This window comes from Lineus longissimus, chromosome 7 (assembly GCF_910592395.1).
Source record: "Lineus longissimus chromosome 7, tnLinLong1.2, whole genome shotgun sequence".
Classification (NCBI taxonomy): domain Eukaryota; kingdom Metazoa; phylum Nemertea; class Pilidiophora; order Heteronemertea; family Lineidae; genus Lineus; species Lineus longissimus.
The window spans coordinates 14,509,797-14,522,702 of record NC_088314.1 but is presented as its reverse complement, the minus strand read 5'-3'; the positions used below and the strand labels follow the sequence as shown (position 1 = coordinate 14,522,702).

Here is a 12,906-nt window from a genome sequence, read left to right as displayed (position 1 = left end):
ATGTGACGTAGTTGATTTGGTCAACGCCAGATGGCAGCAGACGACGTTGCAGGTGCCAGTGTCCTCGGGAATCGACAAGGCAAATTGTCCGTGGAGCGAGGAGTGTCCCCCCCCCAGCACAGTAGTTCCTTAGAAAGTCGAAGGACGCGCCTCGTCCCGCAGTGGCCAAGCTGTTCTGGGCGTGTGAGTGGCCTCGCGGGCTCTGGGAGTTCGAGGTGAGTCCGTCCGATTAGGGCGTCTGAATGTAGGTCGCAAACACGGCGCGGAACGACACAAGCCAATCGAGGCGGTGAGCAAGTTATTTCCAAGCGAATCTTCCAACGGCAACCGACGGAGAACTATTCCAAGCATGCCCACCTTTTCACACGCGTTTCATGTAGGCCTGGCGCTGCTCTTTCGACTGGCGGGTGCCCCCCCCTCCCCCCGTTCGAGTGCCAAATTCGGCCCTGAACGTCGAGCACGGCCAGTTTGAGCCCTCACTGACGTCACTGTCGCCACTGTCGCCACTGTCGCCAGGGACACGTGGCTACCTGGCTGCGGTGACGTCATCGATATCGTCACAGGGGCTTCCCGTCACCAGGGAGGTCGTCTGCGGCCAGGAAGCCATTTAGGCGCCAGACAGAGCTCGGACGCGAGGTTATTCGACCAAACTCTTGCCTTGATTTAATGCCCACACACAACTGTACCGGTATCTGTTCTTGATCTGCTTAGCTTCTGATACATATTTAGTTTAATTTGAATCACCTGGCCCCTGCACCCCCCCCCCCCTCCCCCTCCCAAGCTCGGTAAGGCATGGGAAAGGGAAGTTAACAATGGGGAAGGGCATTTGGGGAAAGGTCTATTGTTGGTTTGTTTATTATGGGCCGATCCTGGAGGTACTGCAATACCAGGCCAACCCGTGGTGAGAGCGGAGCAAGCCCCTGACATCTCGCCGAGGTCCAAAAATCAGTTTAATATCGAAGCACCTCAATGAGGTGCGTATCAGATATTAAGCTGATAAGAACAGATCCTTTTTTTTTTTTTTTTTGATAAATAAAATTTATTGCACATATTGAATATATATATATTTTACATACAGAGATACTAGTAACTGAAGGCTGAATTTTAACGGGGATTACATATATAGATTTAATTTACAACTAGGATTTAAAGGGGGTGATGATTTAAAACAGTGTATTAGTAGCGACACTGTGTTCAAAAAGGAAAGTGTTAGTTAGACTTTCCTGTAAAAAGGGAAACAACTGGAAGAGAACGGGTTAAAATTTTATTTACATAACGAGATATTGCTGCAAACACGGATATTTGAAAAGTGTAGTAAAAATGAAATACTACTTGACGCGAGCCTGCACGGTAATAGACCGCAGACTCACCCCTTTTACAAAGAGAATTGGAAATTTATTAATTTTATAAAATGGAACAACGAGGCACGCGTGCCGACACGGTCGATTACCGGCCCGCACACGCGCCTATAGAAAAAGTTGACAATACTTGAATGATTACAGCAACATAAATTGAACATACGATATAATAATAATACTCAATTGTTTAACTAGATCAACCGTAGGAAAGAAGATTAAAGCCGTCAATGTTTATACAATTTAAAAATAGGCATGATAAAGCCTTCTTGAATTTTACAATAGCATTGATTACTTTAAAGATGAAGAACTGATTCAAAGGAGTCACGTGACGTGATCGGTGGACAAAGCCGATCATGTCACTGCCAATGAAATTTAATAAGGATGATAGTACTTAGGATTGACGGCTGTTTAAAATTTTGTTAAATGATTTGTCGAGTTAGAATAAGAAAAGGCAAATGAGTTTATATGACGGTTGATCAACAGAAAACAATCGAATTAACATGATTATATAGACAATTTAAGCTCCAGTACCCCTTCTTCTACAGTGCAGAAGACGGGATACTGACACCAATACTTTTTAAACTTAGAAATATAAAATCTATGATAGTCACAACGGATACGGGTATTTATACGAGTTACAAAATACAAAATGAGAGAGTTGGAAGAGATGGTTTTCTTCTCAAACTTTTTAAAATTAGGCTGTACCCAGATGGTACGCGTGTACTCTGTACATAGATATAATAAAAGAGATTTTACGAAAGGATCTGGTTATTAGACTCTTAGACGATATAAAACATAACAGTTCTTCCGCTTTATTCAGGAATTCTTTGCTACAAAATTCGATCTCCGTCCTTCTTCTTCAGCGCGCCATTCGACCCCGCGGACCAAGTCCGCACCAGCCGGATGTGAGCCGAAGACAGTCACATCCTACTGGGAAACTATTAACTCCTATCCATCCTCCCTTCCCCGTTAAAACCTTAACGGTAATCAAATCTATTAAACTTATGTACATGTGTATACTATTGATAATCAATGTCCCAACTGATAGAACCCCAAATTTAACCTATTGAGTACTGGACTCACAGTTGTTCAAAAACTATGCTTAAAAGGCTTATGCCGAGTTTAAAGTGAAATGACGTTTTGTTAACAAATACCAGCTGAACCCGGAATATTCATAAAATGACAGTCCATAATAATTTCCGGTAACGTATCCTGACTGACTTTACAGTAGGTTCAGCTTGACTAATGCAGATCAACTGTCTATAGAATATATCCAATAGTGAATCACTATTCCATCTATACTCTTTGAAAATGCCAATTTTTGTCCGTCTGTCCATCTGTTATGGAACACAGAATTCTCAACTTCCACAATTATGCACAAAGAATGAAACGGTTGAAACTCTGAATACTGTCATCCACAAAAAAACTGTAACGTGTTGGTTGATATGGTTTAATGAAAAACAAGTAACCCCAAGCAATTTTGCTCCCAATTCTAATTATCAACCCATTTTGATTAAGTCTAAACAAACTGATTGTTAGCATTCAGAATTTCTGTTGTTTCATTAAGTTCACCATTGTCCGGATAGTGACTGATAAGCACTATTTCAAAAAGGTCTTTACACGTATCCAAGTGTCCATTTCACAAAAAGGATATCCATAATGGTAAGTCTATTAAATGTCACTGTCCTCGAGCAAGGCACTTCTCGATGATGGTTAACATGGCTTGGGCACCATGCACGAACGATCTGCGACCAGCATGGCTTGGGCACCACGCACCAATAACGACAGCAAGCATGGACTGGGCACCATGCACCAATAAGCGACAGCAAGCATGGACTGGGCACCACGCACCAATAGGCGACAGCAAGCAAACATGTCAGCACTGCAGGGGGCACAACCTGACGATTGGCCTTATCATAGTCTTCTCGCCAACCTGGACTTTGACCACTCGACGATGACAATCTCTGCCGGTAAACACTTCTGTTACTCGTCCCATTGGCCAATCTCCTCTCACTGATCCAGGATCTGCCACCAGTACAACGTCTCCTACTTCTAAATCCTTCTTGACATCTCTCCACTTGTGGCGCTGACGCAACAGAGGGAGCCACTCCTTTAACCACCGGGACCAAAATTCCTTCAGTAGCTCCTGAACTCTCCTCCATCGTCGTCTTGGGTTGAAATCTGAGCTATCTATCTCTTCTGGGGCAAACTGTCCGCCGCACTGACCAAATAGAAAGTGGTTAGGTGTTATAGGGGGAGCATCCTTGGAATCTGCTGACTGGTAAGACAACGGCCTGGAATTGAGCAGGGCTTCAGCTCCAGTGAATGCAGTGCTCAGCTCTTCATCTGTGATGTCTGCTTTCTGAAGTACAGCATATATCGCCTTCTTTGCACTCTTCACCAGACTTTCATGAATTCCACCAAAGTGAGGTCCATGTGGCGGATTAAACCTCCATTTTATTCCTCGCGCTGCTCCATCTCTAGTTACTCTCACTTGGTCCAGCTGGGTGACCAATTCCATCAATTCTCGGTTAGCCCCAACGAAGTTCGTGCCATTATCTGAAGTAACTTCTACTGGGACGCCTCTACGGTGAGTAAATCTGTTGAAGGCATTCAGGAACGAGTTGGTATCTAAAGCATATGCCATCTCCAAGTGTACCGCCCTCGAGGCATGGCAAGTAAATAGGCACAGGTATCTCTTAGTTTGTACTCTCCCTCGTCCTTGCTTAGTAAGAAACGGTCCAGCATAGTCGACTGAAGAAACTGAGAAGGCTCTCATTGGTGGACTCACTCTTGTTCTTGGCAGGGGGGCCATCAATTGTGACGTTACTCTTGCCTTCTTACGTTCACAGGCTGCGCACTTAGCCTCCCAATCCCGGATCTCCTCTCGACCTCTAATAATCCAATACTTGGCTGACATCTCTGACAAGATCTTGTTTGTCCCAGCTACATGATTCTCTCTTTCATGGTAGAATCTCACCAGTAACTGGGTCACGTGGTGTTTTCTCGGTAGTATTATCGGGAACTTGGCTTCATAGGACAGATTATCAGCATAAGCTAGACGACTGTTGCTACGAAGTAAGAAGTCGGCATCTAATTTTGTCAGGCCAGCTATTTGACTGGACTTGGGCAGCTCCCTTCCATGGCATAACGCGCTATACTCCTCTGCAAAGGCTTCTTTTTGGCACTGTCTAATCAAGAGTAACTCAGTCGCTTTTACTTCCTCAACTTCTAGTTCTCCTTGTTTCCTCTCAGTGTGGGCTGCCTGACAATTTCCGATAAACCGCTGCACCCATGCATGAACACGTGTCAATCTCTGCCAGCTGGAGAATCGGGAAGGGTCTAGTCTTGTATCTGCAAGGTTCATCACTTGTTTTAGACTGTTCTTTTCTTCCAAGCTGAGGTAACTGCTCTCATTTTTCATTTCATCCTGGACTTCATCTCCCTGTCCAACAACTCTCTCTGGCCACTCTGAAGAATCCCTCTGTAAAAACTCTGGGCCGTCCCACCATAGGCTGGACTCTGCTAGGTCTTTTGCTCTTACACCTCTTGAAGGCAGGTCTGCTGGGTTTTCTTTGGTTGGCACATATCTCCACTGTTGAGGGTCTGTATGTTGCTGTATCAGGCCTACTCGGTTGGCAACGAAAGGTTTCAGTTTTCTGCTAGGTCGCTTTATCCACCAGAGAACGTTTTGACTATCACTCCAAAACACCACCTCCTTGACATTGGTGGCCAATGCTGCTACAATGCTCAGACTGAGTTGAAGTCCTAGGACCGCCGCCATCATCTCTAGTCTCGGGATGCTCACTGAGGTTAACGGTGCAACCTTGGTCTTGGACGCTACAATCCTTGTGGCTACCATTCCACTGGCATAGGTGCTTCTTGCATACACCACAGTCCCATATGCATCTTTTGAGGCATCACCAAAGGTGTGAAGTTGGAAACTTGTCATCTCCTCAGCAAGTTGTAGGCATCTAGGGATCCTGGCTTGGGCCAACCCTGTGATTTCAACTATCCAATCCCAAGCTTTCTTTTCAATCTCCTCTGGCAATTCTTCATCCCATTCCACGCCACACATCCATACATCCTGCATGATGATTTTTCCTTGTATAACATATGGCGACATCAACCCAAGGGGATCAAAAATGGTTGCTATTCTTCGCAGTAGGCTCCTCTTCGTAAGCTTGAGATCAGCAGCAGGGGGTGTCAGCCGATAACAGAACGCGTCTTCTTCCGCCTTCCACAGCACTCCAAGGGCCTTTACTGATGGCAAATATCCCTCCTCCAAATTAATCTCTGAAGCTCTATCTTCATCTGGTATGATGGCTAAAACTTCGGGTGAGTTGGACAACCATTTTCTGGCATGCATCCCAGCTCCTTTCCACAATGCTGATAACTCTCTGTACAGCTTTTTTCCCTGTTCATCATCGTTCACTGAGTCAAGAGTGTCGTCCATGTAAGTTGACTTCAAAATTGCCTCTGCTGCTCTAGGGCACTGTGTCTGGTGGGCTCTTGCATGCTCTTGAGAAATCAACTGTGCCAAAAACGGTGAGCTGTTGATTCCAAAAACAAGTCGCTGGAACTCAAACGTCTCTGGATCTCTTGTCCTGTCTTCTAGGTCCCGCCACAGAAATCGGTGATACCTTTTATCTTCTTCTTCTAAGGATATCTGCAGGTACATCTCCGCTATGTCGCAAACAATAGCAACTGGGTACCTCCTAAAGCGCAGTAATACCTCGAACAGCTCGTTTTGGATCTTCGGTCCTGTATTTATATTGTCATTCAAACTGACTCCGTCAACTTTCGCCGAGGCATCGAAAACTATCCTTGTTTTTGTTGTGCTCTTGTCAGGACGGACCACAGGGAAGTGTGGTAGGTACCACTGATGACTATTTCTCTCATCATCCTTGATCTTCTTAATGTAACCCTTTTCTTGGTATTGCTGAATGACTCGGGAGTAACTTTTTCCAAGCTCTGGATTTTTCTGCAGTTTGGTCTCTGTTGATATCAGCCGTTTCTCAGCCATCTCCCGGCTATCTGGCATTGCTGGGAGGTGGTTTCCCTTCCATGGTACGGCCACTTGATATCTGTCCTCTACTATCTTGACTGACGATCTGGCATTCTGCAGCACTTTCCGATCAATCTCATTCAAGGGGGTTTGTCCTTCATTCACTTTGCTGATGCTCTCTATCTCCCAAAATGCTCTCAGGTTATCATTGATTTCATGCAGCAATGGCGACTCCTTGGTGAAGAAGCTGTGAGCCATGTTGGTTGCCTCCCTCTTTTGGCCCGAGGGAGTCCCTACCGGACCGATACACGTCCATCCCAGTCTTGTCTCTCTCGCTGTTGGTTCACCAGGTCGACCAATGACGTCTCGAATGCTTTGATGTAGCTCACTGTAATCTGCACCTATCAGGAGATCCACTGAGGTTCTCTTACCAATCTTTGGAAACTGGATATCTTTCAAATGGCTATATTGATCCTGCTTCAAAGACCAATCTGTTGCTTTTAAATCACCCGTGACTTTATCCACTGTCTTTGCCCAAATCTTCATATCTACTCGTCGATTCAAACTTTCTATTCCCACTTCAACTGGCATGGTGGTGAATGTCTTCAGCTTTCCATTTAGGACGTTAACTGTGGTTTGTTCAATTTTCCCTTGCACTCCGAGTTCTGCAGCTAAGTTTGCATCTATGTAGGTCGATGTACTCGCATCATCTAGCAAGGCGTTAGTCTTTATTCTTTTTCCACCATGCTTTATTATGACTGGAACGGTTCTCAGCGCGATTTCACTCGAGTTCTTTGCAGCCAGTGTCACTGTTGCCATTGTGCTCTCATCTGAGTCTTGGTAGTTACCACTCCCTTCCATGGGTCGACGACATTCAGCTCTCTTCGCTTTTCCATGCAGCAACCGGTGGTGTGTCTGTTTGCAGCCATCTATCTTGCATTGATGTGTCCTTGGGCACTTTTCTGCTCTGTGACCATTACCGCTAAGACATCTGTAGCAAAGTTTCTTTTCTTTGGCTGTTTTCCACCGCAGGTCCACTGACATCGCCCTGAAGCTGTCACATTCCCATGCTCCATGCTCTGAACCGCATACATTGCATGATCTGGTGTATTTTCCCATGGCTCCGGAGTGTGACTGTGATTGACGGTCTGTGCTACTTTGTGACGTGACAAAGCTCCTATCTTTTCTTGGGTCTTTCTTGGGAAAATCCCTCACACCATTGATGGCTTCCATAGCGTTGACTTGAAACTCTGTTTCTTCATTTACAAATTCTCGAAGGGACATCACAGTTTTCTCTTTTGCTTTATCATAGGCCCATCTGTGGTAGCGTGCAAGGAGAAGCTCACTCAGTTTCCGCTGTATTGACAGAAACAAACTGCCACTGCCCAATTCAGATTCCTGGTGCGCATCCTTCAAATTAACTGTGATGACATCTAATAGTTCTGCCAATTTCTCTAAATCCTTTGCATTCCCATCACGGACTTGCTTGAACTTCTCTAACTCATCCAGTCTCAGGATAAGCTGCCTCCTCTGGCCTCCGTATTTTCTCTCCAGGCGATCCTTAGCAACTTCATATGCAGACGCTGAATACCCCAACCCATCAACAACTTTCAGAGCTTCACCAGTAAGGCATTCTCTAAGTCTCAACAGCTTGTACTCTGCAGTGATAGTGGTTTCATCGACGCAACTAGTGAAGGCAGCCTTCCATGCTGAGTAGTTTCTCTTATCACCACTAAACTTGGGGATAGTAACGCGGGTTAAATGCCTTGTAGGATCAAACTCAACGGCCTGAGAACTGGAACTTCCGGATGAGACTCTACGGGAACTGCTGGTCGTGACCGCTGCAGCAACTGGTCTTGAGCTTGGGCTGGTACTACTGCTGCTAGTAGTGGTAGTACCACGACTGGTGATAGTGTCACTGGTACCACTGGCAGTGGTAACACTAGGGGGCGGCCTTCTTGGACTGCTGGTTACTACTGGCGTTTCCTCAACACGCTTTTTCTTCGTTGATACATAAACTCCTCGAGTTTCTTGCTTATGTCGTCATACTCTTGCGCAATCTTCTCCATCTCATCAGAGATTTTGTCGAAATCTTCAAGTTTTCCATTGTCTAAATACGCGTAGGTCAGCTTCGACATGGTTCTCATCGCCCTCTCTTGAGCATCATCAACCTTCTTGGCAGCTGCTTCTATTTGATTACGGGCATCTTCACTCAAGGATGTATCCCTATCGGTGTCTAGGCCTAACTCTTCCAACACATCGTCCAGCAACGACGCCAGTTTTCTTCTTGTCTTTGTAAAACCTGCTTTATCTACAGCTTTCTGTGCTTTCCATTCTCTCACCTCTTTTTCAGAACATTTCTCACGCTCATCATCATCATCAGCATGCAATCCATTGAGGTTATACTCATCCTGTTCACCGTCTTCTGTATGCGTGCCTTCGCTACGTACATCGTGTACATCAACACGTGCAACTTGCATGTCTTGTTCTGATGGCGCGTCCTGCGAGCGGCCAGGGCGCGGGAGGTCGGCTCGATCTTTACTCATTTTTTTCGGAACTCTATGCTTTAAAGTCTCTATACTATATTGATAACTACGCTCTGCTACCACTTGGTTATTAGACTCTTAGACGATATAAAACATAACAGTTCTTCCGCTTTATTCAGGAATTCTTTGCTACAAAATTCGATCTCCGTCCTTCTTCTTCAGCGCGCCATTCGACCCCCGCGGACCAAGTCCGCACCAGCCGGATGTGAGCCGAAGACAGTCACATCCTACTGGGAAACTATTAACTCCTATCCAGGATCTTTAACATAGATATTTAATAGGTATATGTGTTCGAATTTTAATTTTATATCAAAAAGAGAGAAAAAATCACTTAGCAAAGACTTTAATGGTTTTACAAGAGTACAATAATAGAATAAATGTTGATACGTCTCGTGACCAAAACCACAATGAAAAGAGCAAGGCCTAAGCCCATATTGGCCACGAGACCATTGAAATATTTGATTATTAACGGGTAATACCTGCACGATCAGTCTGTACGAAACGTCCCGTGAAGCGGGGTCAATAAACTGATCGTGCAGGTTTATAAATACATTTTTAAAATTAATAGATGGAAACAAAGTAATACATCGTGGGGGCTTTGTAATTGTGCCAAGTAGCATGGAATATATAGGCTGGTATTTTAGAATGTTCCTTTATTTTGGCCAAAGGTTAACTTTTGCTAAGGTCTCCTTTCGGAAGGTGTCCCTTCCATAAGGTACACATTTTGGTTTTCGTTTTTAGAACCGACTTAATGCAATTCCTTTGTAAAGGTACACCTTTAATGAAAGGTCCACTTTTTGAGGACATTTTGTAAGTGTTCCTTACGAAAGGCGTAACTTTAACCGATTATCTCATCAGTGCACAATGGGAATGATGCAACAGATGTTTGCCAAGCAGTGTTCTGTCGTCTGCTAGTGGCACTAGGCCCAGTAGTAGTAAAATGGCGATGGAGTAAACACAGGGAAAAGGCGCATCAGTGAAAAAGACACGCAGAATATTTTCGGAGCTAGAGAAGAATTTGGTAGCAACGATACTGGTCAAGGAGAAGTCCATCCTGGATGTCAAACAAAATACATCGAAGGCGAAAAGGGCAAAGTCCCAAGCGTGGGACCGCATCGCCGCAGCTTTTAACTCGCAGAAGGGGATACAGCCTGCTGATGTTAAAACCCTCAAAAAGGTCTGGGATAATCTGAAGACGAAGGCTAAGAAGGATGTGAGCATGGAAAAGAAAGATCGAAGGCAGACAGGTGGCGGCACTATCGATCCAGACGCAACAGCAGATGACACGTCCCACATGGTGGCCTCACTCTGCAGCGATGGGCTGGATCCACTGGACAATGATTTTGATGATGACGTTGGTCACCATAAACAAGGTACGTTACACGTTCAGTATCAGATACATGTATCTTTATTTTTGCAATCTATTACAGCTCTCTACAAACATTTCTCCAAATGTGGTACGTTTCATCACTACTTGATCGAGAATGTTTAAATTGATACACCTTGTTAAACATTTCAGATGCAAATGTCTTATTGATGGAGCCTTCAACATCCGAAGGAAATGCCAATGTAGAAGAACTGGAGTATTCACCATTAAGTGTCGTAATTGACAGCCCCACCCCATCCTTGACAACACCTCAACCTAAGCCGGCAGCCTCAGAGCCAAAGAAAGGAGGGAAAACCACATCAAAACGTCCAAACACATCTGAATCGATGCCTTCATCAGAACATTCCAGCACTAGTATGTCAGCTGTTGACAGGGCACTCATGATGCAACAAACGGAACATGACATGCACATTAAACATCTGAGGCAGAATATGGCATTTGAAGAGGATGAACACGAGGAATGTATGAAACTGTTGAAAATGCAACAGGACTTTGTCCAAAAGTTACAGGACAGAATTAATTCTCCTGCTTCCAGTGGTTCAAATGAATCCAGTTATTCTTTGTACCAAATGTACTCTCAGATGAATTAACCACTGGTAAATGTCATCTGAACAGCGAGGTGTACTGTCAGTGAACCACTGATAAAATCTGATAACTACAGAAAATATTGTTGTACAATTGTCTGTCTCACTGCATTACCAAGTGCATCGTCATTTAGCTGAAGCTCATCCTCATCATCGTCATCTTCATCACGCTCAAAGTCAGGATCCCCTATGTCCCTGGCAAAATTGTGCAGGACAGCGGTTGCAACTATTATCTTCATTGCTGTGGAGATTTTGCAGCGTATCCCGAATTTCAAACAAGGGAACCGCTTCTTCCAGATTCCAAATGTACGTTCAACCGTTGAACGGGTTCTAACATGTGCCTGATGGTAGCGTATTTCTGCTTGACCAACTGGGTTGCGGAAAGGTGACATCAAAAATGGTCGACACGGGTATCCCTAATCACCGAGCAGTAAACCTGATAGTTCGTTATTTTCAAATCTGTTGAAAATCAAGCTGTTGTCGAAGACGCGCGAGTCGTGGGTGGAACCTGGCCATCTGGCAACAACATTTATGAAACGGAGGTCGGCATCACAAATGCCTTGCACGTTTAATGACATGAAGCTCTTTCTGCAACGATATATTTCCTTATTCTCCACAGGCGGGGGTTGAATTTGTACGTGGACACCATCTACACAGCTGATTACGTACGGAAATTCAGCAATATCTTTGAATTTGCGCTGCATGGCTCTTGCAGCCTCCTGTTCTGAAATCCTAATGAACTGTTGTCGTTTCCTTGCGATGGCGTTTGAAACTTTCACAACAATTATTGAAAGTGAAGGTTGGGAAATATCGGTCAAATCCCCAGCAACAATTTGAAAATTTCCTGTGGCATAAAATCGCAGCGCTGCTTTCACCTGAATTTCCGGTGGGATTGGGTTTCCACGATTGTCAATTGGCTCGGGTAAATTGTCGCGAAACATATCGAGAATTTGCCTGAATCCTTCCCTGGCAAAACGGTAACGTTTTCGGAATTGTTCATCATTCCTTCGTACATCTGGATCCACATAAATAGTGTGACGAATCCTTGGAATTCGTGGGCGAGCAGCAATCTGCAGCCTCTCTATATTCTGGACCCTCCGTATGTAGTCTCCCATGCTGATAGTTTGAACGTCGCGAGCAAAATGACAGAGCTGGTAGTCTACACCAAGCTAAAGGGAGACTCAAAGGTTGGTCTCGACCAACCTTAGGAATAAAGGAATTCCTTAGCCAAAATAAAGGTCAACTTTTAGATAAGGAACATTTTAAAAACCATGCGTACCTTACGAAAGGGAGAGAGAAAAGGTCAACTTTTTGATGCAAAGAAAGGTTCATTCTAAAATCGCGAAAGGGTGACTTTACATGAGAACAATAGGCTAAAGGTGTACCTTTAGACTAAAGGAACATTCTAAAATACCAGCCATTGTTTTAACAGAGGCTTTAGTGTGATCAAATTTTGGAAAAATAGATTTTAAGTGAACAAAGTCTTTAATGGCTTTTTGATAAAAAGGTGATGAAAGGGAATTATGAGGAGAAGAGTTTGACCATAAATTCTTATTATATTTCTGAAAGTGCAAGGCGCACCAGTAATTGGTGAAAGGGTGCCAGGCGGTATCAAAATTAACAATATAAGTACACATGTGGTTTATTAATAAGGCTGATAATTTTAGTGCTATGTTTACAATGGCGAGACCGCCGGATAAAAAGGGAAGAAATTGAGTGGACCGAGCCAAAGGCTCAAAATGGCCACGAGGCCAGAGAAACTTAAAAATGGCTATTTGGAATTTATCAATATAACATTTAGGCATGAAATAAACACTACCAGTATACCATATTTTCGAACAAGCAAACGTATTAATAATCATAGATTTCTGTTTTAGAGTAAGACCCGACAATTTAGAAAAATTAAGAACCTTGACAAACTTATTAAAAATAGGACCCCAAACATCATCGTGTGAAACTGTATACCCAAAAAGACAACCCAACAATTTTACTCTGTCCGGCCAAGAAATGCCAAAGGGGTGGT

The 12,906-nt window shown here is 44.2% G+C and overlaps 2 protein-coding genes and 1 non-coding gene across 3 annotated transcripts; all 3 read right to left on the bottom strand.

Moving 5' to 3' along the window:
• Nucleotides 1-853: 853 nt before the first annotated feature.
• Nucleotides 854-1,043, bottom strand: LOC135491806 (U2 spliceosomal RNA). The gene has a single exon (XR_010447919.1). It is a non-coding gene; the product is annotated as a U2 spliceosomal RNA (small nuclear RNA).
• Nucleotides 1,044-3,234: 2,191 nt separating this feature from the next.
• Nucleotides 3,235-8,912, bottom strand: LOC135491588 (uncharacterized). Its single transcript, XM_064777560.1, has 2 exons — nucleotides 8,380-8,912; nucleotides 3,235-8,248 (listed from the first exon to the last, which is right to left on the bottom strand). Exons 1-2 carry the CDS (start codon nucleotides 8,910-8,912, stop codon nucleotides 3,235-3,237), a joined length of 5,547 nt encoding a protein of 1,848 aa, XP_064633630.1.
• Nucleotides 8,913-11,299: 2,387 nt separating this feature from the next.
• Nucleotides 11,300-11,998, bottom strand: LOC135491587 (putative nuclease HARBI1). Its single transcript, XM_064777559.1, has one exon. It carries the CDS (start codon nucleotides 11,996-11,998, stop codon nucleotides 11,300-11,302), a length of 699 nt encoding a protein of 232 aa, XP_064633629.1.
• Nucleotides 11,999-12,906: the final 908 nt, after the last annotated feature.

What these genes read in the sequence shown, in the direction of transcription:
- LOC135491588 (XM_064777560.1), bottom strand. Translation starts at nt 8,912, where the DNA reads ATGAGTAAAGATCGAGCCGACCTCCCGCGCCCTGGCCGCTCGCAGGAC. An exon ending in AAGAAACTCGAGGAGTTTAT is followed by an intron (nt 8,249 to 8,379) that starts GTATCAACGAAG and finishes TACCACTACTAG; the next exon opens with CAGCAGTAGTACCAGCCCAA.
- LOC135491587 (XM_064777559.1), bottom strand. Translation starts at nt 11,998, where the DNA reads ATGGGAGACTACATACGGAGGGTCCAGAATATAGAGAGGCTGCAGATT.